The 23,168-nt window shown below is 39.8% G+C and overlaps 1 protein-coding gene across 1 annotated transcript in view; it reads left to right on the top strand.

Annotated features, from left to right (window-relative positions):
- CPSF3 (cleavage and polyadenylation specific factor 3) overlaps window positions 1-23,168 on the top strand; it is a 99,638-nt gene that overhangs the window by 56,809 nt on the left and 19,661 nt on the right. The window contains exons 10-13 of the mRNA XM_053709703.1: window positions 5,705-5,851; window positions 7,466-7,618; window positions 20,195-20,303; window positions 21,388-21,486. Of these exons, the coding sequence (XP_053565678.1) occupies window positions 5,705-5,851; window positions 7,466-7,618; window positions 20,195-20,303; window positions 21,388-21,486 (508 nt within the window). The remainder of the gene's footprint in view (window positions 1-5,704; window positions 5,852-7,465; window positions 7,619-20,194; window positions 20,304-21,387; window positions 21,487-23,168) is intronic.

Below are 23,168 nucleotides of genomic sequence, written 5' to 3'. Positions count from 1 at the left end.
ATCTCTGACAGATCTCAGGGGTCTTCAAACTTCTTTAGAGGGAGGTAGATTCTCTCAGCAGAGCTGTGAGAATTTTATATTGACTGTGAATAAAAACGTTGCTCTGTAATTTTTATGTCAAATTTAATTATTGTTATTTTTCTAATGGGAACAAACCTTTGCTAAAAGTTGTGTTGTTTAAAGTTTGATGCTATAACTATTTTTCAGTTCATTATTTCAACTGTCATTTAATCGTTTAGTACCTCTTTGAGGCACAGTACGTTTTTGCTAAAAAAGATTATAACCAAGTTGCAAGTTTATTGCTAGTGTGTTAAACATGTCTGACTCAGAGGAAGATATCTGTGTCATTTGTTCCAATGCCAAGGTGGAGCCCAATAGAAATTTATGTACTAACTGTATTGATGCTACTTTAAATAAAAGTCAATCTGTACAATTTGAACAAATTTCACCAAACAGCGAGGGGAGAGTTATGCCGACTAACTCGCCTCACGCGGCAGTACCTGCATCTCCCGCCCGGGAGGTGCGTGATATTATGGCGCCTAGTACATCTGGGCGGCCATTACAGATAACATTACAAGATATGGCTACTGTTATGACTGAAGTTTTGTCTAAATTACCAGAACTAAGAGGCAAGCGTGATCACTCTGGGGTGAGAACAGAGTGCGCTGACAATACTAGGGCCATGTCTGATACTGCGTCACAGCTTGCAGAGCATGAGGACGGAGAGCTTCATTCTGTAGGTGACGGTTCTGATCCAAACAGACTGGATTCAGATATTTCAAATTTTAAATTTAAATTGGAGAACCTCCGTGTATTACTAGGGGAGGTCTTAGCAGCTCTCAATGATTGTAACACCGTTGCAATACCAGAGAAACTGTGTAGGTTGGATAAATACTTTGCGGTACCGGCGAGTACTGACGTTTTTCCTATACCTAAGAGACTAACTGAAATTGTTACTAAGGAGTGGGATAGACCCGGTGTGCCGTTCTCACCCCCTCCAATATTTAGAAAGATGTTTCCAATAGACACCACCACTCGGGACTTATGGCAAACGGTCCCTAAGGTGGAGGGAGCAGTTTCTACTTTAGCTAAGCGTACCACTATCCCGGTGGAGGATAGCTGTGCTTTTTCAGATCCAATGGATAAAAAATTAGAGGGTTACCTTAAGAAAATGTTTGTTCAACAAGGTTTTATATTGCAACCCCTTGCATGTATCGCGCCGATTACGGCTGCGGCAGCATTTTGGATTGAGTCTCTGGAAGAGAACCTTAGTTCATCTACGCTAGACGACATTACGGACAGGCTTAGAGTCCTTAAACTAGCTAATTCATTCATTTCGGAGGCCGTAGTACATTTAACCAAACTTACGGCTAAGAACTCAGGATTCGCCATACAGGCACGTAGGGCGCTGTGGCTAAAATCCTGGTCAGCTGATGTTACTTCTAAGTCCAAATTACTTAATATACCTTTCAAGGGGCAGTCTTTATTTGGGCCCGGTTTGAAAGAAATTATCGCTGACATTACAGGAGGTAAGGGCCACGCCCTACCTCAAGACAAAGCCAAAGCTAAGGCTAGACAGTCTAATTTTCGTCCCTTTCGGAATTTCAAAACAGGAGCAGCATCAACCTCCACTGCACCAAAACAGGAGGGAGCTGTTGCTCGTTACAGACAAGGCTGGAAGCCTAACCAGTCCTGGAACAAGAGCAAGCAGGCCAGGAAACCTGCTGCTGCCCCAAAGACAGCATGAACCGAGAGCCCCCGATCCGGGACCGGATCTAGTGGGGGGCAGACTTTCTCTCTTCGCCCAGGCCTGGGCAAGAGATGTTCAGGATCCCTGGGCGCTAGAGATCATATCTCAGGGATACCTTCTAGACTTCAAATTATCTCCCCCAAGAGGGAGATTTCATCTGTCAAGGTTGTCAACAAACCAGATAAAGAAAGAAGCGTTTCTACGCTGTGTACAAGATCTGTTATTAATGGGAGTGATCCATCCGGTTCCGCGGTCGGAACAAGGACAAGGGTTCTACTCAAACCTGTTTGTGGTTCCCAAAAAAGAGGGAACTTTCAGGCCAATCTTAGATTTAAAGATTCTAAACAAATTCCTAAGAGTTCCATCGTTCAAAATGGAAACTATTCGGACAATCTTACCCATGATCCAAAAGGGTCAGTACATGACCACAGTGGATTTAAAAGATGCTTACCTTCACATACCGATTCACAAAGATCATCACCGGTATCTAAGGTTTGCCTTCTTAGACAGGCACTACCAGTTTGTAGCTCTTCCATTCGGATTGGCTACGGCTCCAAGAATCTTCACAAAGGTTCTGGGTGCCCTTTTGGCGGTACTAAGACCGCAAGGGATTTCGGTAGCTCCGTACCTAGACGACATTCTAATACAAGCTTCAAGCTTTCAAACTGCCAAGTCTCATACAGAGTTAGTTCTGGCATTTCTAAGGTCGCATGGATGGAAAGTGAACGAAAAGAAGAGTTCTCTTTTTCCTCTCACAAGAGTTCCATTCTTGGGGACTCTTATAGATTCTGTAGAAATGAAGATTTACCTGACAGAAGACAGGTTAACAAAACTTCAAAATGCATGCCGTGTCCTTCATTCCATTCAACACCCGTCAGTAGCTCAATGCATGGAGGTGATCGGCTTAATGGTAGCGGCAATGGACATAGTACCTTTTGCACGCCTACACCTCAGACCGCTGCAATTGTGCATGCTAAGTCAGTGGAATGGGGATTACTCAGATTTGTCCCCTACTCTGAATCTGAATCAAGAGACCAGAAATTCTCTTCTATGGTGGCTTTATCGGCCACACCTGTCCAGGGGGATGCCATTCAGCAGGCCAGAATGGACAATTGTAACAACAGACGCCAGCCTACTAGGTTGGGGCGCTGTCTGGAATTCTCTGAAGGCTCAGGGACTATGGAATCAGGAGGAGAGTCTCCTTCCAATAAACATCCTGGAATTGAGAGCAGTTCTCAATGCCCTTCTGGCTTGGCCCCAATTAACAACTCGGGGGTTCATCAGGTTTCAGTCGGACAACATCACGACTGTAGCTTACATCAACCATCAGGGAGGGACAAGAAGCTCCCTAGCAATGATGGAAGTATCAAAGATAATTCGCTGGGCAGAGTCTCACTCTTGCCACCTATCAGCAATCCACATCCCGGGAGTGGAGAACTGGGAGGCGGATTTCTTGAGTCGCCAGACTTTTCATCCGGGGGAGTGGGAACTTCATCCGGAGGTCTTTGCCCAAATACTTCGACGTTGGGGCAAACCAGAGATAGATCTCATGGCGTCTCGCCAGAACGCCAAACTTCCTCTCTACGGGTCCAGATCCAGGGATCCGGGAGCGGTTCTGATAGATGCTTTGACAGCACCTTGGAACTTCGGGATGGCTTATGTGTTCCCACCCTTCCCGCTGCTTCCTCGATTGATTGCCAAAATCAAACAGGAGAGAGCATCAGTGATTCTAATAGCGCCTGCATGGCCACGCAGGACTTGGTATGCAGATCTAGTGGACATGTCATCCTGTCCGCCTTGGTCTCTACCTCTAAGACAGGACCTTCTGATACAGGGTCCATTCAAACATCAAAATCTAACTTCTCTGAAGCTGACTGCTTGGAAATTGAACGCTTGATTTTATCAAAACGTGGTTTTTCTGAGTCGGTTATTGATACCCTGATACAGGCTAGGAAGCCTGTTACCAGAAGGATTTACCATAAAATATGGCGTAAATACCTATACTGGTGCGAATCCAAAGGTTACTCTTGGAGTAAGGTTAGGATCGCTAGGATATTGTCCTTTCTACAAGAAGGTTTAGAAAAGGGTCTATCAGCTAGTTCATTAAAGGGACAGATTTCAGCTCTGTCCATCTTGTTACACAGGCGTCTGTCAGAAAATCCAGACGTCCAGGCCTTTTGTCAGGCTTTAGCTAGGATCAAGCCTGTGTTTAAAGCTGTTGCTCCGCCATGGAGTTTAAACTTAGTTCTTAACGTTTTACAGGGTGTTCCGTTTGAACCCCTTCATTCCATTGATATAAAATTGTTATCTTGGAAAGTTCTGTTTTTAATGGCTATTTCCTCGGCTCGAAGAGTCTCTGAGTTATCAGCCTTACATTGTGATTCTCCTTATCTGATTTTTCACTCAGACAAGGTAGTTCTGCGTACTAAACCTGGGTTCTTACCTAAGGTAGTCACTAACAGGAATATCAATCAAGAGATTGTTGTTCCATCCTTGTGTCCAAATCCTTCTTCAAAGAAGGAACGTCTTCTACACAATCTGGATGTAGTTCGTGCCCTCAAGTTCTACTTGCAGGCAACTAAAGATTTTCGCCAAACTTCTTCCCTGTTTGTCGTTTATTCTGGACAGAGGAGAGGTCAAAAAGCTTCTGCTACCTCTCTCTCTTTTTGGCTTCGTAGCATAATACGTTTAGCCTATGAGACTGCTGGACAGCAGCCTCCTGAAAGAATTACAGCTCACTCCACTAGAGCTGTGGCTTCCACTTGGGCCTTTAAGAATGAGGCCTCTGTTGAACAGATTTGCAAGGCTGCAACTTGGTCTTCGCTTCATACTTTTTCCAAATTTTACAAATTTGACACTTTTGCTTCTTCGGAGGCTATTTTTGGGAGAAAGGTTCTTCAGGCAGTGGTTCCTTCTGTATAATGAGCCTGCCTATCCCTCCCGTCATCCGTGTACTTTTGCTTTGGTATTGGTATCCCAGAAGTAATGATGACCCGTGGACTGATCACACATAACAGAAGAAAACATAATTTATGCTTACCTGATAAATTCCTTTCTTCTGTTGTGTGATCAGTCCACGGCCCGCCCTGTTTTAAGGCAGGTAAATATCTTTTAAATTATACTCCAGTCACCACTTCACCCTTGGTTACTCCTTTCTCGTTGATTCTTGGTCGAATGACTGGGACTGACGTAGAGGGGAGGAGCTATATGCAGCTCTGCTGGGTGAATCCTCTTGCATTTCCTGTTGGGGAGGAGTTATATCCCAGAAGTAATGATGACCCGTGGACTGATCACACAACAGAAGAAAGGAATTTATCAGGTAAGCATAAATTATGTTTTTATTGTATTTAAAACTAATGCAGGAACACACTTTTAAATAGGTTGGACTGTACCACCCCCCCCCCCCCCCCACACACACACACACACACACTTGGAAATTAATTTATGCTGTTTCTTATTGTGTTATATAGCTTTTCTATAGCCAATACTGCAGTATGAACATTTTCAGTATAGGTGGTGGTTTCAACAGTCAAAATTATAATAAAGGTAAAGGAGCAATTTGTAAATAATTTAAAACACTCCAGCAGGTAAAATGATTAATTGAGAACGTGTTAAAGTGGAGATAATTCAATTTTACAGTACAATGTTCCTTTAAGCTTTGTATATTTTGTAATTTAAAAGTTATTTAGATGCTGGAATGTAGAAAACAGAAATAAGGAAATATTTAACAGGTTAACAAAGTAGAGATTTAAAGACCTATTTCGATTTGAAAATTACTTTATTAGAATTTAGGAATTATTTTTTCTTTACCACATGTATGGGTTGATGATTTCTTACTTTTTTTTTTTTTTTAACTTGCCATAGTCCGCTTTACCGGTGTAGGTATCCTCATCAGCTGCACAATGCATGGGAATTCCATGTTATTTGTATCTAATGGTTAATTCCATTCCACAGCATATCATGTCAGAGCCTGAAGAGATCACCACCATGTCTGGTCAAAAGCTGCCATTAAAGATGTCTGTGGATTACATATCATTCTCCGCACATACAGATTACCAGCAGACCAGTGAGTTTATCAGGGCCCTAAAGCCCCCTCATGTGGTAAGTGTGGAACTACACAAACTGTATTATTTGATGTTTACTATTGAGCCTTCTAGTTGGATTAGTCTAATTACAGTCACACATATCTGTCTTGTTACTTGCACTAATTGTTTTTTTACTTTGTGCTTCATATTAATTTTCCAAAAAAATGTATATTTAAAATTCTCTGGAAAGCAAAACGTTAAATAAAATATCTGAGATACTATATTAATTTTGTTTTCTAAAGACGTTTCTTTTTTTTGGTTTGTGCATAGACTGAAGTGTTTTTTTTTTTCTTTCTATAAACTTCAGTGATTATATGTATCTACAATATATAGTTCTGTAACATGTTTGAAAGAAAAAAAGGCTATACCCAATTTAAAGTGACTTTTTAGTAATACATTATCTGTAATGTGTCAATATCTATGCCCTAGGGGTACAACAGTACAAGGAAGCAATTAACATATTGTGTGTGTTTTATTTGATTTATTTGCCTATTTCAAAACAAACTTACTGTGTATTTAATTCAGGTTGTTCCCAGCTGCACCACTTTTTTCAGAAATAGGCAGAGGGTGCTACAGTATATAAAAAGCTATAATGCTCTAACACTTTTTGTCAGCTGTGATGCGCTCCTTTTTTTTTTTTTAATTTTTTTATTTTTTTTATTTACACCAACACTGATAATACATAGTAGGGTGACAACTTTTTTTTTTGAAACGCTACTTCTCCCATCATAGTATACATTCGTGTTGGTGAGTTTTTCTTTTTCATGTTTAAGCATAAAACTCAAATATAACAAAAAAAATGAAAATAGAAAAAAAATCACATTCTCTTGCCGTGTTACAACAATGCCAGTGAAATAATTCAACATCACTAAGAATATACAACATAAAAAAGGGGCTCCACATAAAGTGACATTAGTTTAATACATGGTACATTCTTATCTTTACGAGCTTGTAGTCAATACATGTATCGGGCTTTTCCAATTTCAATGAAAGGCCCTACGATATCCAGTATTAAACACCATACTTTAATTAAAAAAAAAAAAAAAGAGGTCCCACTCTCTCTCCCTCCCATGGGTCACGAAAATATCACGAAAATAGACTCTGTTCATGATGATCAAGAGACGGGTCTTCTCATATCCAACCAATACCCTGGAAGAGTACCTTCCACCACTAACACTTGAACATTTTCTGTATTCCTAATTGGTTTTAAGAATTGTAACTGAACTGGTACTGGCCAAGCCAAAATAATCTTCTTTCCTTTATGGAAGAAGATTTTTGTATGTGTGTTAGAGGGATGACTTATATCTTGTCTCTCTAGCTGTGATGCGCTCTTGACAGTGTGTTGCCACTGGATAGAGCATGCGCAGTGCAGATCTGACACTACAGCTTCACACTGAAGCAACCATTAACTTATTACTGAAAAAAGCAGTATGGCTGGTGCAGACGTGAGGCTGCAAAAACAGGCTACGTTTATTAATGCCTTATTCTAGTTCTAGGGAAGTTTAAGACTTATTTGAGACTGATAAGGTTTAGAGCTACTTCAACAGAAACAGGATGCGCTGAAAAATGAAAATCCAACACCAAAGCACGAGTGACCCTTCTTTTTACTAAAAATTGCTTTTCTTTTCAGATATTGGTGCATGGGGAGCAAAATGAAATGGCAAGGCTCAAGGCAGCTCTGATAAGGGAGTATGAAGACAATGAAGAGGTTCACATAGAAGTTCACAACCCCAGAAATACAGAAGCTGTGACCCTGAACTTCAGAGGAGAGAAGTTAGCCAAGGTACAGTATGCACCAGCGGGGCAGAGGATCTGGTACAGAATGCTGTCCATTAGAAAGTTATCATTGTACATTGTAATTCATATTTGTTTTAACCCTTGCATAATCCAGATTGTAATTAAAGAGACCTTAAACATCTCTTGTATTTGTGCAAAAATTGTGCAGATTCAGTAACCTATGTTTTCTTTAAAATGTTATTGTTACTGGAGTAGGCTATTTGCACCATACATGCAACTCATTGGTTAATGGGTGAAATGTTACAGGAAAATATACCTGCTTCTGGCAGCCATATTGGCAAACCCACTTCTATTCTCACTGCCATCTATATACATGTTGGTGAGCACTATTGAAAGCAATGGAGGAAATAGAGCCAGGCAGCAGTGTGGGGAAAACATTGTATATGCATAATGCTTTTTTTATGTCTCTAGGCACACACATGTTAAAAACAAATCTTAAAGGGACATGAAACTCAAGAAATTTCTTTCATGATTTAGGTAGAATGTACAATTTTAAACAACTTTCCAGTTTACTTCTATTATCAAGTTTGCTTCATTCTTTTGGTATAATTTGTTGAAGGATACCGGGCTCTTGATCTAGGCAGTTGTTGGAGGAGGTGAAGGCCTCACTCAAACCCCCCCCCCCCCCCCCCTCTGCGGCTACATCCTTGAAACTATCCCCCAACCAGATTTATATATATATATATATATATATATACATATAAAATATGGAGGACATTGGCATATTTATCCTGTCGGCACTACAGGATCTCTTGCCTACATACCTAGACAGGTTTGGTGGCGTTGAAAATGCATCTAATCTCAATGCAAGAGGCCTATACCTACCAATCTCGGATTATGAATGTTGTGGATCCCCGTTCATTGTGGCTATGGGAGAGATAGAGAAACAATTTGTGGAGGAGGAAGGGAGATCCTTACCGTTAAAACCCTCAGTAGCTGGGCCCTCAGCTGAGGCAATTACTGAGGACTTTTCTTCTTACATCCCAGTTACTGAGAAGCTTTGGAGCACACACCATCACTTACTATGGAACTAACAGCCACCCAACCTTTAATCCACTCACCTCCTGGCGCCTGGAAATTAAGGTCTTTGCTCTGTGATTATTCTGGCTACAAGTCAGTGCAGATCAATGGGGGACTGAGATTCTACCCTTCTGTTGTCCTATCCATACGGCTGGCACATCTGACAATGCTAGCACTGGCTGATAAAACTGCCTTTCTCATGTGGGCTCACTCCGAAGTTGGTTAAATATCTGGCATGTAAGACTCTTTAAACTACGGAACAAAACAAAATCCGTTGGTAAACGCTTCAGTGAGCTTGTGGTTTCACTCACCCTGTGTGTCGCGCTGTGTCTCTACTGCCTCTGCCGCACCACTCTGTGCCTCCTGCTCAGCGCTCCCCACAGGAGCCGTGGCAAAGGTGATAGTTCCGGTCTGGTAGGTGCACAGGGTATACGGGGAACGTCGCCTCCTTCCGTCAGTCGAAATGGAAATCCAAAGCAGCCAAGTCCTCGCACACTTGTGGGAAGGTCAGGGTAAAGTGCCAAAAACGAACCGCCACTCCTTGCTTTAATTTAAAAAGCTCCTTTATTATGAACACTAAAAGGCATACACACCAACAGAGTATGACAGGTCAACTACGGAGTAACAAAACCTATGATCAGTACTTTAACTTCACTTTTCTAGAATGAGACGCACTCATGTTGTAGATACTAATTATGCTCAGGTTTTTATATATTGAAAATGTCTTGCGCAAATTTATCTTGATAGTAATATTAAATTACACTTAAGAAAGCTTTATACTTTAAAGGGACACTGAACCCAATTTTTTTTATTTTGTGATTCAGATAGAGCATGCAATTTTAAGCAACTTTCTAATTTTCTCCTATTATCAAATTTTCTTCATTCTCTTGGTATCTTTATTTGAAATGCAAGAATGTAAGTTTAGATGCCGACCCATTTTTGGTGAACAACCTGGGTTGTTCTTGCTCATTGGTGGATAAATTCATCCACCAATAAAAGAAAGTGCTGTTCAGGGTTCTGAACCAAACAAATAGATCAGATGTCTATTGACATCTGTCAGATGAACGATAAAAAATTGATAATAGGAGTAAATTAGAAAATTGCTTAAAATTGCATGCTCTATCTGAATCACAAAAGAAAAAAATTGCGTTTAGTGTCCCTTTAAGAAGCCCACATGACAGTTGTTTAGTGTCCCTTTAAGAAGCCCACATGACAGTTGTTAATTCTGTTGTGTTGTTCAACTAATATGGCCAATTTTCTGTACATTACATTAACTGGATGAAGCGTCTTTGATCTACCTGTTAAGGCTAACCGCATCATTCTGACTGTTCTACAGAACTATAGCTTACTTTTCATTACTAGAAACTCTGGAAGTGTTTGTTTAAATATTTCTGTGATATATCAAGCTACTTTTACTGCTGTACTAAGGCTAATCTACATTCATCTCCCTGGACATAGCTATTATATACAGCTGGCACATTGTACTTATGGAAGATTTGTACGCACCAAGATCTGTTGCTGTGATGCTAGTGGCTGAAGCAGCACTGCTTCAAAATATTTACTTGCGAGGGCTTCTCGCCTTATCTCAGCTACAACACGGAACACATCTGTCTTTAATCATGTGTGTGTTTCTTTAACCCCTGCATTACATTTAACATATTGCTCCCTGAACTCATAGTTCAGCTGCAGATAATTGTGTGCCAGAGAATTATTTAGTAGCTTTTATTTACAATTTAATACATACTTATGCTTGTCTATAGTTTGTATGACACAGCCTTACATTCCCATGTAATGTTACATCCTTACATTCCCATGTAATGTTACAGCCTTACATTGCCATGTAATGTTACAGCCTTACATTGCCATGTAATGTTACAGCCTTACATTCCCATGTAATGTTACAGCCTTACATTCCCATGTAATGTTACATCCTTACATTCCCATGTAATGTTACATCCTTACATTCCCATGTAATGTTACAGCCTTACATTGCCATGTAATGTTACAGCCTTACATTGCCATGTAATGTTACAGCCTTACATTCCCATGTAATGTTACAGCCTTACAGTCCCATGTAATGTTACAGCCTTACAGTCCCATGTAATGTTACAGCCTTACAGTCCCATGTAATGTTACAGCCTTACAATGTAATTTATATGCAAGATTATTTGCTAAGATACTGACCTCATGTAAGGTACTATATTTTTAGATATAACTTTTTACTGTAGCCTCTGACATGTTTGTAATCACTCAGCAACATATGGTATCAAAAGGGTCAGCATATGCAACTATTAACCTGAATTAGCTCTTACCACTTACTCAGGGATTAATATGGAAATTGTAACCTGTAAATTACTATAGTATTACTTGTGACTGCTTGATAAAAAAGAGGCTTTTAAAGTCTACATTGAACTATAGCTTTGTAATAGCCAAACGCGCTCGCTTTATATTCATCCTGTGATCCAGTAAAAGTTTTCTCCACCAAAATGGATCTATGATCATAGTTACACAGATTTTAATTTAGACTACTCCCTTGTGTACCTAAACCCTGCTTTACCAACATAATTATGTCATGTCATACTACCTGTAACCCTCCATCTACATTTATGATACAATTCACCCCATATTACCTAGCTGTTTCTTTATATATTAAGTAGGTTACTATCCTGGTTAATCTAAATGTTGAGATCAGAAGCGACCTTAACCTTAGCGACTCATAAGCTACTTTATTATTCACAAAATCACTTTTTGATATTACATAAACAAACTTTGAGAGTATGCATTAACAACAAGTTAGGGTCCAAGTTACGGCCCATAACACCGTTTAGGTTTCTTTAATATGTGTATATAAAACTGAGGTTTATATGTCTAGTGTTATCTGGGTATTACCGGCTGATAACTTTTATTTTAAAATCATCTTAAGAACCTGGTAATAGCTCTGTTTGTATATTATACTCATTATTTTGTGGTAACAGTACATGCATAATTCTATTTTTCTCATAGTACATGTATTCCTGACTCTTTGATATTCACCTGTAATGTCCCTTTAATGAAAACCTCAATAAAAAAAGAAATTGGCAGAAACAAAAAATGCACACTGTCTAAATCGTGAATGTCTAATTATGACTTTAATGTCCCTTTCTCCAACATTGGTGTGTCCGGTCCACGGCGTCATCCTTACTTGTGGGATATCTCTTCCCCAACAGGAAATGGCAAAGAGTCCCAGCAAAGCCGGCCATATAGTCCCTCCTAGGCTCCGCCCACCCCAGTCATTCTCTTTGCCGTTGCACAGGCAACATCTCCACGGAGATGGTTAAGAGTTTGGTGTTTAAATGTAGTTTTTATTCTTCTATCAAGTGTTTGTTATTTTAAAATAGTGCTGGTATGTACTATTTACTCTGAAACAGAAAAGGATGAAGATTTCTGTTTGTGAGAGGAAGATGATTTTAGCAGACAGTAACTAAAATCGATTGCTGTTTCCACATAGGACTGTTGAGATGAAGTAACTTCAGTTGGGGGAAACAGTTAGCAGACTTTTCTGCTTAAGGTATGACTAGCCATATTTCTAACAAGACCATGTAATGCTGGAAGGCTGTCATTTCCCCTCATGGGGACCGGTAAGCCATTTTCTTAGTCAAACAAACAGAATAAAGGGCTTAATATGGGCTAAAAAACTGGTAGACATTTTTATGGGCTAAATCGATTGCTTTATTTGGGCATTTTATTCATATTTATGCTGACAATTCGCATTTATAAACTTGGGGAACGTTTATTAAACGGCAGGCACTATGTTAGACACCTTTTCCAGTCAGGGGGCCTTCCTAGTTGTAGACTGAGCCTCATTTTCGCGCCATTACTGCGCAGTTGTTTTTTGAGAACAGGGCATGCAGATGCATGTGTGAGGATCTGAAATTTGCTGGAAAAGCTTCTAGAAGGCGTCAATTGGTATCGTATTCCCCTCTGGGCTTGGTTGGGTCTCAGCAAAGGCTATAGCTGGGACTGTATAGGGGTTAAATTTGTAAACGGCTCCGGTTCCGTTATTTTAAGGGTTAAAGCTCTGAAATTTGGTGTGCAATACTCTTAATGCTTTAAGACACTGTGGTGAACTTTTGGTAATTTTTGAACAATTCCTTCATACTTTTTCACATATTCAGTAATAAAGTGTTTTCTGTTTAAAATTTAAAGAGACAGTAACGGTTTTGTTTTAAAACGTTTTTTGTGCTTTGTTGACAAGTTTAAGCCTGTTTAACATGTCTGTGCCTTCGGATAAGCTATGTTCTATATGTATGAAAGCCAATGTGTCTCCCCATTTAAATTTATGTGATAATTGTGCCATAGCGTCCAAACAAAGTAAGGACAGTACTGCCACAGATAATGAAATTGCCCAAGATGATTCCTCAGATGAGGGGAGTAAACATGATACTACATTATCTCCTACTGTGTCTACACCAGTTTTGCCCACACAGGAGACCCCTAGTACATCTAGTGCGCCAATGCTTATTACCATGCAACAATTAACGGCTGTAATGGATAACTCCATAGCAAATATTTTATCCAAAATGCCTACTTATCAGAGAAAGCGCGATTGCTCTGTTTTAAACACTGAAGAGCAGGAGGGCGCTGATGATAATTGTTCTGTCATACCCTCACACCAATCTGAAGGGGCCATGAGGGAGGTTTTGTCAGATGGGGAAATTTCAGATTCAGGAAAAATTTCTCAACAAGCTGAACCTGATGTTGTGACATTTAAATTTAAATTAGAACATCTCCGCGCACTGCTTAAGGAGGTGTTATCTACTCTGGATGATTGTGACAACTTGGTCATTCCAGAGAAATTATGCAAGATGGGCAAGTTCCTAGAGGTTCCGGTGCACCCCGACGCTTTTCCTATACCCAAGCGGGTGGCGGACATAGTAAATAAGGAGTGGGAAAAGCCCGGCATACCTTTTGTTCCCCCCCCTATATTTAAGAAATTATTTCCTATGGCCGACCCCAGAAAGGACTTATGGCAGACAGTCCCTAAGGTCGAGGGGGCAGTTTCTACTCTAAACAAACGCACTACTATTCCTATCGAAGATAGTTGTGCTTTCAAAGATCCTATAGATAAAAAATTGGAGGGTTTGCTTAAAAAGATTTTTGTACAGCAAGGTTACCTTCTACAACCCATTTCGTGCATTGTTCCTGTCACTACAGCAGCGTGGTTCTGGTTTGAGGAACTAGAAAACTCGCTTAGTAAAGAGACTCCATATGAGGAGGTTATGGACAGAGTTCACGCACTTAAGTTGGCTAACTCTTTTATTTTAGATGCCGCTTTGCAATTAGCTAGATTAGCAGCGAAAAATTCAGGGTTTGCTATCGTGGCGCGCAGAGTGCTTTGGCTAAAGTCTTGGTCAGCGGATGTGTCATCCAAGACAAAATTGCTTAACATCCCTTTCAAAGGTAAAACTCTATTTGGACCAGAATTGAAAGAGATTATTTCAGACATCACTGGGGGAAAGGGCCACGCCCTTCCACAAGATAGGCCTTTTCAAGGCCAAAAATAAGTCTAATTTTCGTTCCTTTCGCAATTTCAGGAACGGACCGGCCTCTAATTCTGCATCCTCTAAGCAAGAGGGTAATGCCTCACAACCCAAACCAGCCTGGAAACCGATGCAAGGCTGGAACAAGGGTAAGCAGGCCAAGAAGCCTGCCGCTGCTAACAAAACAGCATGAAGGAGTGGCCCCCGATCCGGGACCGGATCTAGTAGGGGGCAGACTCTCTCTCTTTGCTCAGGCTTGGGCAAGAGATGTTCAGGATCCCTGGGCGCTAGAAATAGTTTCTCAGGGTTATCTCCTGGAATTCAGGGAACTACCCCCAAGGGGAAGGTTCCACATGTCTCACTTATCCTCAAACCAAATAAAGAGACAGGCGTTCTTACATTGTGTAGAAGACCTGTTAAAGATGGGAGTGATACACCCAGTTCCAATAAAGGAACAAGGAATGGGTTTTTATTCCAATCTGTTCGTAGTTCCCAAAAAAGAGGGAACTTTCAGACCAATTTTGGATTTGAAGATCCTAAACAAATTTCTCAGGGTACCATCGTTCAAGATGGAAACCATTCGAACGATTCTACCCACTATCCAGGAAAGTCAATTTATGACTACCGTGGATCTAAAGGATGCGTACCTACATATTCCTATCCACAAAGAACATCATCAGTTCCTAAGGTTCGCTTTTCTGGACAAGCATTACCAGTTTGTGGCCCTCCCATTCGGGTTAGCCACTGCTCCAAGGATTTTCACAAAGGTACTAGGGTCCCTTCTAGCGGTTCTAAGACCGAGGGGCATTGCAGTAGTACCTTCCTTGGACGACATTCTAATACAAGCGTCGTCCCTGTCAAAAGCAAAGGCTCATACAGACATCGTTCTGGCCTTTCTCAGATCACACGGATGGAAGGTGAACATAGAAAAAAGTTCTCTGTCTCCGTCGACAAGAGTTCCCTTCTTGGGAACAATAATAGATTCCATAGAAATGAGGATTTTTCTGACAGAGGTCAGAAAGTCAAAACTTCTAAGCACTTGTCAAGTTCTTCATTCTGTTCCTCGTCCTTCCATAGCGCAGTGCATGGAAGTAGTAGGGTTGATGGTTGCAGCAATGGACATAGTTCCTTTTGCACAAATTCATCTAAGACCATTACAACTGTGCATGCTCAAACAGTGGAATGGGGACTATACAGACTTGTCTCCAATGATTCAAGTAGATCAGAAGACCAGAGATTCACTCCGTTGGTGGCTGACCCTGGACCATCTGTCCCAGGGAATGAGCTTCCGCAGACCAGAGTGGGTCATTGTCACGACCGACGCCAGTCTAGTGGGCTGGGGCGCGGTCTGGGAATCCCTGAAAGCTCAGGGTCTATGGTCTCGGGAAGAGTCTCTTCTCCCGATAAACATTCTGGAACTGAGAGCGATATTCAATGCTCTCAGGGCTTGGCCTCAACTAGCAAAGGCCAGATTCATAAGGTTCCAATCAGACAACATGACGACCGTTGCGTATATCAATCATCAGGGGGGAACAAGGAGTTCCCTGGCGATGAAAGAAGTGACCAAAATAATTCAATGGGCGGAGGATCACTCCTGCCACCTGTCTGCGATCCACATCCCAGGTGTGGAAAACTGGGAGGCGGATTTTCTGAGTCGTCAGACATTCCATCCGGGGGAGTGGGAACTCCATCCGGAGATCTTTGCCCAAATAACTCAATTATGGGGCATTCCAGACATGGATCTGATGGCGTCTCGTCAGAACTTCAAGGTTCCTTGCTACGGGTCCAGATCCAGGGATCCCAAGGCGACTCTAGTAGATGCACTAGTAGCACCTTGGACCTTCAACCTAGCTTATGTATTTCCACCGTTTCCTCTCATTCCCAGGCTGATAGCCAGGATCAATCAGGAGAGGGCCTCGGTGATCTTGATAGCTCCTGCGTGGCCACGCAGGACTTGGTATGCAGACCTGGTGAATATGTCATCGGTTCCACCATGGAAGCTACCTTTGAGACAGGACCTTCTTGTTCAGGGTCCATTCGAACATCCAAATCTGGTCTCCCTCCAGCTGACGGCTTGGAGATTGAACGCTTGATTCTATCGAAGCGTGGGTTTTCAGATTCTGTGATAGATACTCTGGTTCAGGCCAGAAAACCGGTAACTAGAAAGATTTACCATAAAATATGGAAAAGATATATCTGTTGGTGTGAATCCAAAGGATTCCCATGGAATAAGATAAAAATTCCTAAGATTCTCTCCTTTCTACAAGAAGGTTTGGAGAAAGGATTATCTGCAAGTTCTCTAAAGGGACAGATCTCTGCTTTATCTGTCTTACTACACAAAAGACTGGCAGCTGTGCCAGATGTTCAAGCATTTGTTCAGGCTCTGGTTAGGATCAAGCCTGTTTACAGACCTTTGACTCCTCCCTGGAGTCTAAATCTAGTTCTTTCAGTTCTTCAAGGGGTTCCGTTTGAACCTTTACATTCCATAGATATTAAGTTACTATCTTGGAAAGTTTTGTTTTTGGTTGCAATTTCTACTGCTAGAAGAGTTTCAGAGTTATCTGCTCTGCAGTGTTCTCCGCCCTATCTGGTGTTCCATGCAGATAAGGGGGTTTTGCGTACTAAGCCTGGTTTTCTTCCTAAGGTTGTTTCTAACAAAAATATTAACCAGGAGATAGTTGTACCTTCTTTATGTCCGAATCCAGTTTCAAAGAAGGAACGTTTGTTACACAATTTGGACGTAGTCCGTGCTCTAAAATTCTATTTAGAGGCTACAAAAGATTTCAGACAAACATCTTCCTTGTTTGTTGTTTATTCTGGTAAAAGGAGAGGTCAAAAAGCGACTTCTACCTCTCTTTCCTTTTGGCTTAAAAGCATCATCCGATTGGCTTATGAGACTGCCGGACGGCAGCCTCCTAAAAGAATCACAGCTCACTCCACTAGGGCTGTGGCTTTCACATGGGCCTTCAAGAACGAGGCTTCTGTTGACCAGATATGTAAGGCAGCGACTTGGTCTTCACTGCACACTTTTGCCAAATTTTACAAATTTGATACTTTTGCTTCTTCGGAGGCTATTTTTGGGAGAAAGGTTTTGCAAGCTGTGGAGCCTTCCGTTTAGGTAACCTGATTTGCTCCCTCCCTTCATCCGTGTCCTAAAGCTTTGGTATTGGTTCCCACAAGTAAGGATGACGCCGTGGACCGGACACACCAATGTTGGAGAAAACAGAATTTATGCTTACCTGATAAATTACTTTCTCCAACGGTGTGTCCGGTCCACGGCCCGCCCTGGTTTTTTTAATCAGGTCTGATGAATTATTTTCTCTAACTACAGTCACCACGGTACCATATGGTTTCTCCTATATATATTTCCTCCTGTCCGTCGGTCGAATGACTGGGGTGGGCGGAGCCTAGGAGGGACTATATGGCCAGCTTTGCTGGGACTCTTTGCCATTTCCTGTTGGGGAAGAGATATCCCACAAGTAAGGATGACGCCGTGGACCGGACACACCGTTGGAGAAAGTAATTTATCAGGTAAGCATAAATTCTGTTTTTAAGCTGTGAAAGAAACCCCTCAGAAAATAATAAATATACCATATTTTGCGTGAATATTAGGCTGCATATTTTTCTTGCATTTCTTTTGAATACACAGGAACATGCTTAAGATGTTGCCACCAGTTACTGGCCTAGCTTCAGCAAGAGTAATTTGAGAACATATCTTGCTGAAAAAGTTGCTAGACTTCTCTAAGCTAATGGAGATAAGAATGGTTATGTAGCAGGGTTGATTGCTAGAATATTCCAAATCTTGCTACTTAACCTCTTCGTGAGCTTTCCTCTTAGTTTTGACAAGCGGCTGTAACTCATATGCCATTTACAAAGCATGATGCTGGAACCTTTTCAAAGTATCATGCTTATATTCTCTACTACAGTATATTGTTAAGTTGGCAAGTGTATATAAACATTATATAAAATAGTATATTGCATGGCACTTATTGCACCATTCTATTTTTCTCACCTATAATTTGCCTTTGATATAGTTGCTATTCTGCTGTCAGCAGCCGAGACAGCGGATATAGTTTTTTTTTTTGTAAGTTAGCAACTCTAGATCTTCTAATATTTTTCATGTACAAGAATCTCTATTAGTGAGTACCTTACATGTTTCAATATTAGTATGCCACTACATAGTATACATGTTTCAGTATGTTGATAGTCATTCTAGTATAATGTCTCTTTCTGAGTATGGATATATATATATATATATATATATATATATATATATATATTTCTATTGCATTATTGATATGTTTACACATCTTGTTTATCAACATTGTTCAAGTTAATGTATACATGATATTCTTAAAATGTTCTGTAATCTTACTATAATATTCTAAGTTTTCTGGTTTTCCTCAAAGGGACAGTCTACACCATACTTTTTATTGTTTTAAAAGATAGATAATCCATTTATTACCCATTCCCTACTTTTGCATAACCACACAGTTATATTAATACACTTTTTACCTCTTTGATTACCTTGTATCTAATCCTCTGCAAACTGCCCCCTTATTTCAGTTCTTTTAACAGACTTGCATTTTAGCCAATCAGTGCTGACTCCTAGGTAACTCCATGTGCGTTAGCACAATGTTATCTAATACGACACACATGAACTAACACCCTCTAGGGGTGAAAAACTGCCAAAATGCATTCAGATTAGAGGCGGCCTTCAAGGTCTAAGAAATTAGCATATAAACCTCCTAAGTTTAGCTTTCAACTAAGAATACCAACAGAACAAAGCATAATTGGTGATAAAAGTAAATTGGAAAGTTGTTTAAAATGACATACCCTATCTGAATCATGAAAGTTTATTTTCGACTAGACTGTCTCTTTAATTGTGAAATATATCTCGTATCAAGGCCCAAGAGTTTCTTTGATACTGCCATATTATTGCACCCCACATTTCTGTTGCTTGAACTGCGAAAATGTTGATTCAACCAATTTGTATGTTCTCTTATTTTATTGTACTGAGCATATACGTTGTAATTCCTTCTCTTCAATAAATAATTTAAAAAAGTTATTTAGAAATAAAATAAAATTGAGACATCCTTCTCAGCTTTGGAACAGTAAGACTTGACTACATGACAAGATACTTCACAAGGGGAAAAACCTCAACCATGTGTCCAGAAACACAGCGTACCATATATGGTCAACTCCTTGTTCATGTCTGGGAGGTTTCTGACCCAGTTCTTGTTCTATACAGCAAGGCTACCCTAATAAAACAGATGCGATTATTTTACAATTACTAACCCGTTTTGTTGTAAGCGTGTTACTAAGTGTTGTGGATATAATTATTGCTTTTGGTAGTGGTTTATCAGTGTGATATATTACGTATAGTGAGAACTAAACACAACTGTTTAGGTGCAGTGAGGGTCATTGAATTTCAAACATAATCTCTCCTGAACAGCGAAGACCCCTCAGCAGCCTATAAATCTAGCCTACTGAATGTGACATGCTCTGGTGCGGCTCGTGAGTGCACTTTGTGTTGGTACTTAACTACATGTTTAACACCCACAAATGAGTTAAACACATGGTTATTATGGACCATAAATGCAATAAAAAATCATGTAACAATTTAGACCATTTTTATGGCATTAAAGTGTTCCTTAAACAATTGTATCTTTTAATCAGACATTATGGGGTCAATCAAACTTAGAAAATTATTTTATCTCCAAAAATCTTCACTTGTGATTTTCTGTTGAAATCCATTAGATCAATATGCTAAAAACTGTTTGGTCTTTTATGCAGTTTACTTATTTTCTCTCTAATTTTCACAATTAGTAAAACGCTAAAAGCCTCCAAATTCCTGAAAAACGTAGATTTATTCAGCTTAAAAACTTGTTTTTTAAAAAAGCTTGCACACTGTAAAATACTGAAGCAAAATAATAAAAATGCTTTTCATAACTCTTACTTTAATACAAGGATATCTTACAGACTGCGGCAGGCCATGACTTAATACTTTCTCTTCCTGTCAGGTGATGGGATGTCTGGCAGACAAGAAACCAGAACAAGGACAGAGAATTTCAGGAATCCTTGTGAAACGGAACTTTAACTATCATATTCTTTCACCGAGTGACCTCTCCAGTAAGTGGGTTATATTTGTCACATCAGACACTATTATGCCAGTGATCACATTATTTAGTTACAGAAAACACTTTGGCAAAATGATGGAAAACTTTATTTTAGCTGCTAGCTGAAATGGGGATTTGTAATTGGATTTTATGGTTATATGTCTGACTAATTGTTGTGTCACATCTACAGTGGATATAAAAAGTCTACACACCCCTGTTAAAATGTCAGGTTTCTGTGATGTAAAACAATGAGACAAAGATAAATAATTTCAGAACTTTTTCTACCTTTAATGTGACCTATAAACTGTACAACTCAATTGAAAAACAAACTGAAAGCTTTTAGTTAAAGGGAAATAAAAATAAAAAACTAAAATAATATGGTTGCATAAGTGTGAACACCCTTTTATAACTGGGGATGTAGCTGTGTTCAGAATTAAGCAATCACATTCAAAATCATGTTAAATAGGAGTCAGTACACACCTGTCATCATTTAAAGAGTCTCTGATTAACCCCAAATAAAGTTCAGCTGTTCTAGTAGGTCTTTCCTGACATTTTGTTTGTCGCATCCTACAGCAAAAGCCATGGTCCGCAGAGAGTGTCTAAATCATCAGAGGGATCTCATTGTTAAAAGGTATCAGTCAGGAGAAGGGTACAAAAGAATTTCCAAGGCATTAGATATACCATGGAACACAGTGAAGACCGTCATCAAGTTGTACAGTTTATCGGTCACATTAAAGGTGGAAAAAGCTCTGAAATGATTTATCTTTGTCTCGTTTTTTTACATCACAGAAACCTGATATTTTAACAGGGGTGTGTAGACTTTTTATATCCACTGTACATGTCTTTATTATAAAGAGCCCTCTAACCCACTCTAAAATACATTGGATAGAGGTTACATTTGTTCATTAGTTAAAAGAAATATTAAACAGAGTAATCTCCTTCTACTACAAGTGTACCATGGTTTTCAAACTCATTTATCAGTTGTGTCTTTCAGGAGCTGTATTCATGTAGATCACATACACCAATTAGAGTTTTGTTGTAGTCCCTCTGTATATTTGATATTTTCTGTGTGTAATGTGATCTTTCTCTTTCTGAAGGTTATACTGATCTGGCCATGAGCACAGTTACACAGACACAGGCTATCCCATATACCGGCCCTTTTCACCTGTTATCCTACCAGTTGCAGCAACTTACAGGTTAGTTATTGGTCTATGCACTCTTATTGAATCGAGTTAGCTTCACCAACTTCATTAGTTCGGGACCACTGACTTGATGTATCTTGTAATGGCAGCTAAATGTGTAACACGGAACTAGGGTTTTGGTTGAGAGTACCCTGATCTTTTCAAGTGGTTTCTAATTGTAGCATTATTATACCAGAGACCCATGATACCTAGTGATCATTCAAGGCACAAAAAGCTGTAATGGCACATGATTTGTGTAATAAAGGCTGCAGATATCCACTAGTCTATTAATAGTTTGTTAGAATTATTTTCATGACTGTTAAATTTACAGTAATCATTTTAAAAATCTCCAAGATGATCTCAACAACAGCAAAGTTTAAAGGACCATGATACCCAAATGTTGAAACACTTGAAAGTGATGCAGCGTAGCTGTAAAAAGCTGAATAGAAAATATCACCTGAACATCTCTATGTAAAAAAGAAAGATATATTTTACCTCAAAATGTCCTAAGTATTCAAACCCCATTGCAAAGGACTTTAAGCAGCAAATCAGTATGTCTGTCCCGGGACAGCTAAGGGAGTGTGCTTTCGTGCACACTCATTATTTCCCTATTCGGTTTAAGGAAGTTTACTATGAAATCTCTCGAGAGTGAGATCACAGTAAAAGAGTTCATGACCTCAGCACTGCTGATGCTGATTGGCTGCTGTTCATTTCTTCATTTTTTTTTTTTTTTACTTGCAGCTGGGCAGCAGCTGAAGTATATTTTTTTTACACAGAACTTACTCTGCTGAGCTGAGGAAATTGTGAGGTAAATATCATCTTTTTTTACATAGAGATGCTCAGGTGATATTTTCCTGTCAGCTTTTTACAGTTATACTGCATCAGTTTCAAGTGATTTAGCATATGAGTATTATGTCCCTTTAAATGGACATCAATCTCAAAACCGAATCCTTAATATATTAATTCACTTAATTAGTTGAAATAAAACTATTTTTTTTTTTTTTAAAACATTTACTTTGTATGTAGATCTTTTTTCAATTTGGTGCTTAATTTCACACATAGACTTAAGCATTCATAAATATTTGACTTTAATATCTATTTAAAGGAATCTGAAACCCACATTTTTTTCTTTCATGATTCAGTGAGAGCATGCAATTTTAAACGACTATTATCTAATTTTTGTATTTTGGTATCCTTTGTTAAAAAGCATACCAAGGTAGGTTCATGAGCTGCAGATTGATGGCTGCACATACACTCACCGGCCACTTTATTAGGTTCAATTGCTTGGTAACACAAATTGCTAATCAGCCAATCACATGGCAACAACTCAATGCATTTAGGCATCTAGATGTAGTGAAGATGACTTGCTGAAGTTCAAACCGAGCATCAGAATGGGGAAGAAAGGGAATTTAAGTGACTTTGAACGTGGCATGGTTGTTGGTCCCAGGCGGGCTGTTCTGAGTATGTCAAAAACTGCTGATCTACTGGGATTTTCATGCACAACCATTTCTAGGGTTTACAGAGAATGGTCCAAAAAAGAGAAAATATCCAGTGAGCGGCAGTTGTTTGGACAAAAATTCCTTGTTGATAGCAGATGTCAGAGGAGAATGGGGGCAGACTGGTTCGAGATGATAGAAATGCAACAGTAACTCAAATATCGACTTGTTACAACCAAGCTTTGCAGAATATCATCTCTG

This window comes from Bombina bombina, chromosome 4 (genome assembly GCF_027579735.1).
Source record: "Bombina bombina isolate aBomBom1 chromosome 4, aBomBom1.pri, whole genome shotgun sequence".
Classification (NCBI taxonomy): domain Eukaryota; kingdom Metazoa; phylum Chordata; class Amphibia; order Anura; family Bombinatoridae; genus Bombina; species Bombina bombina.
The sequence above is the reverse complement of the archived record's forward strand: the minus strand, read 5'-3'. Positions and strand labels throughout refer to the sequence as shown.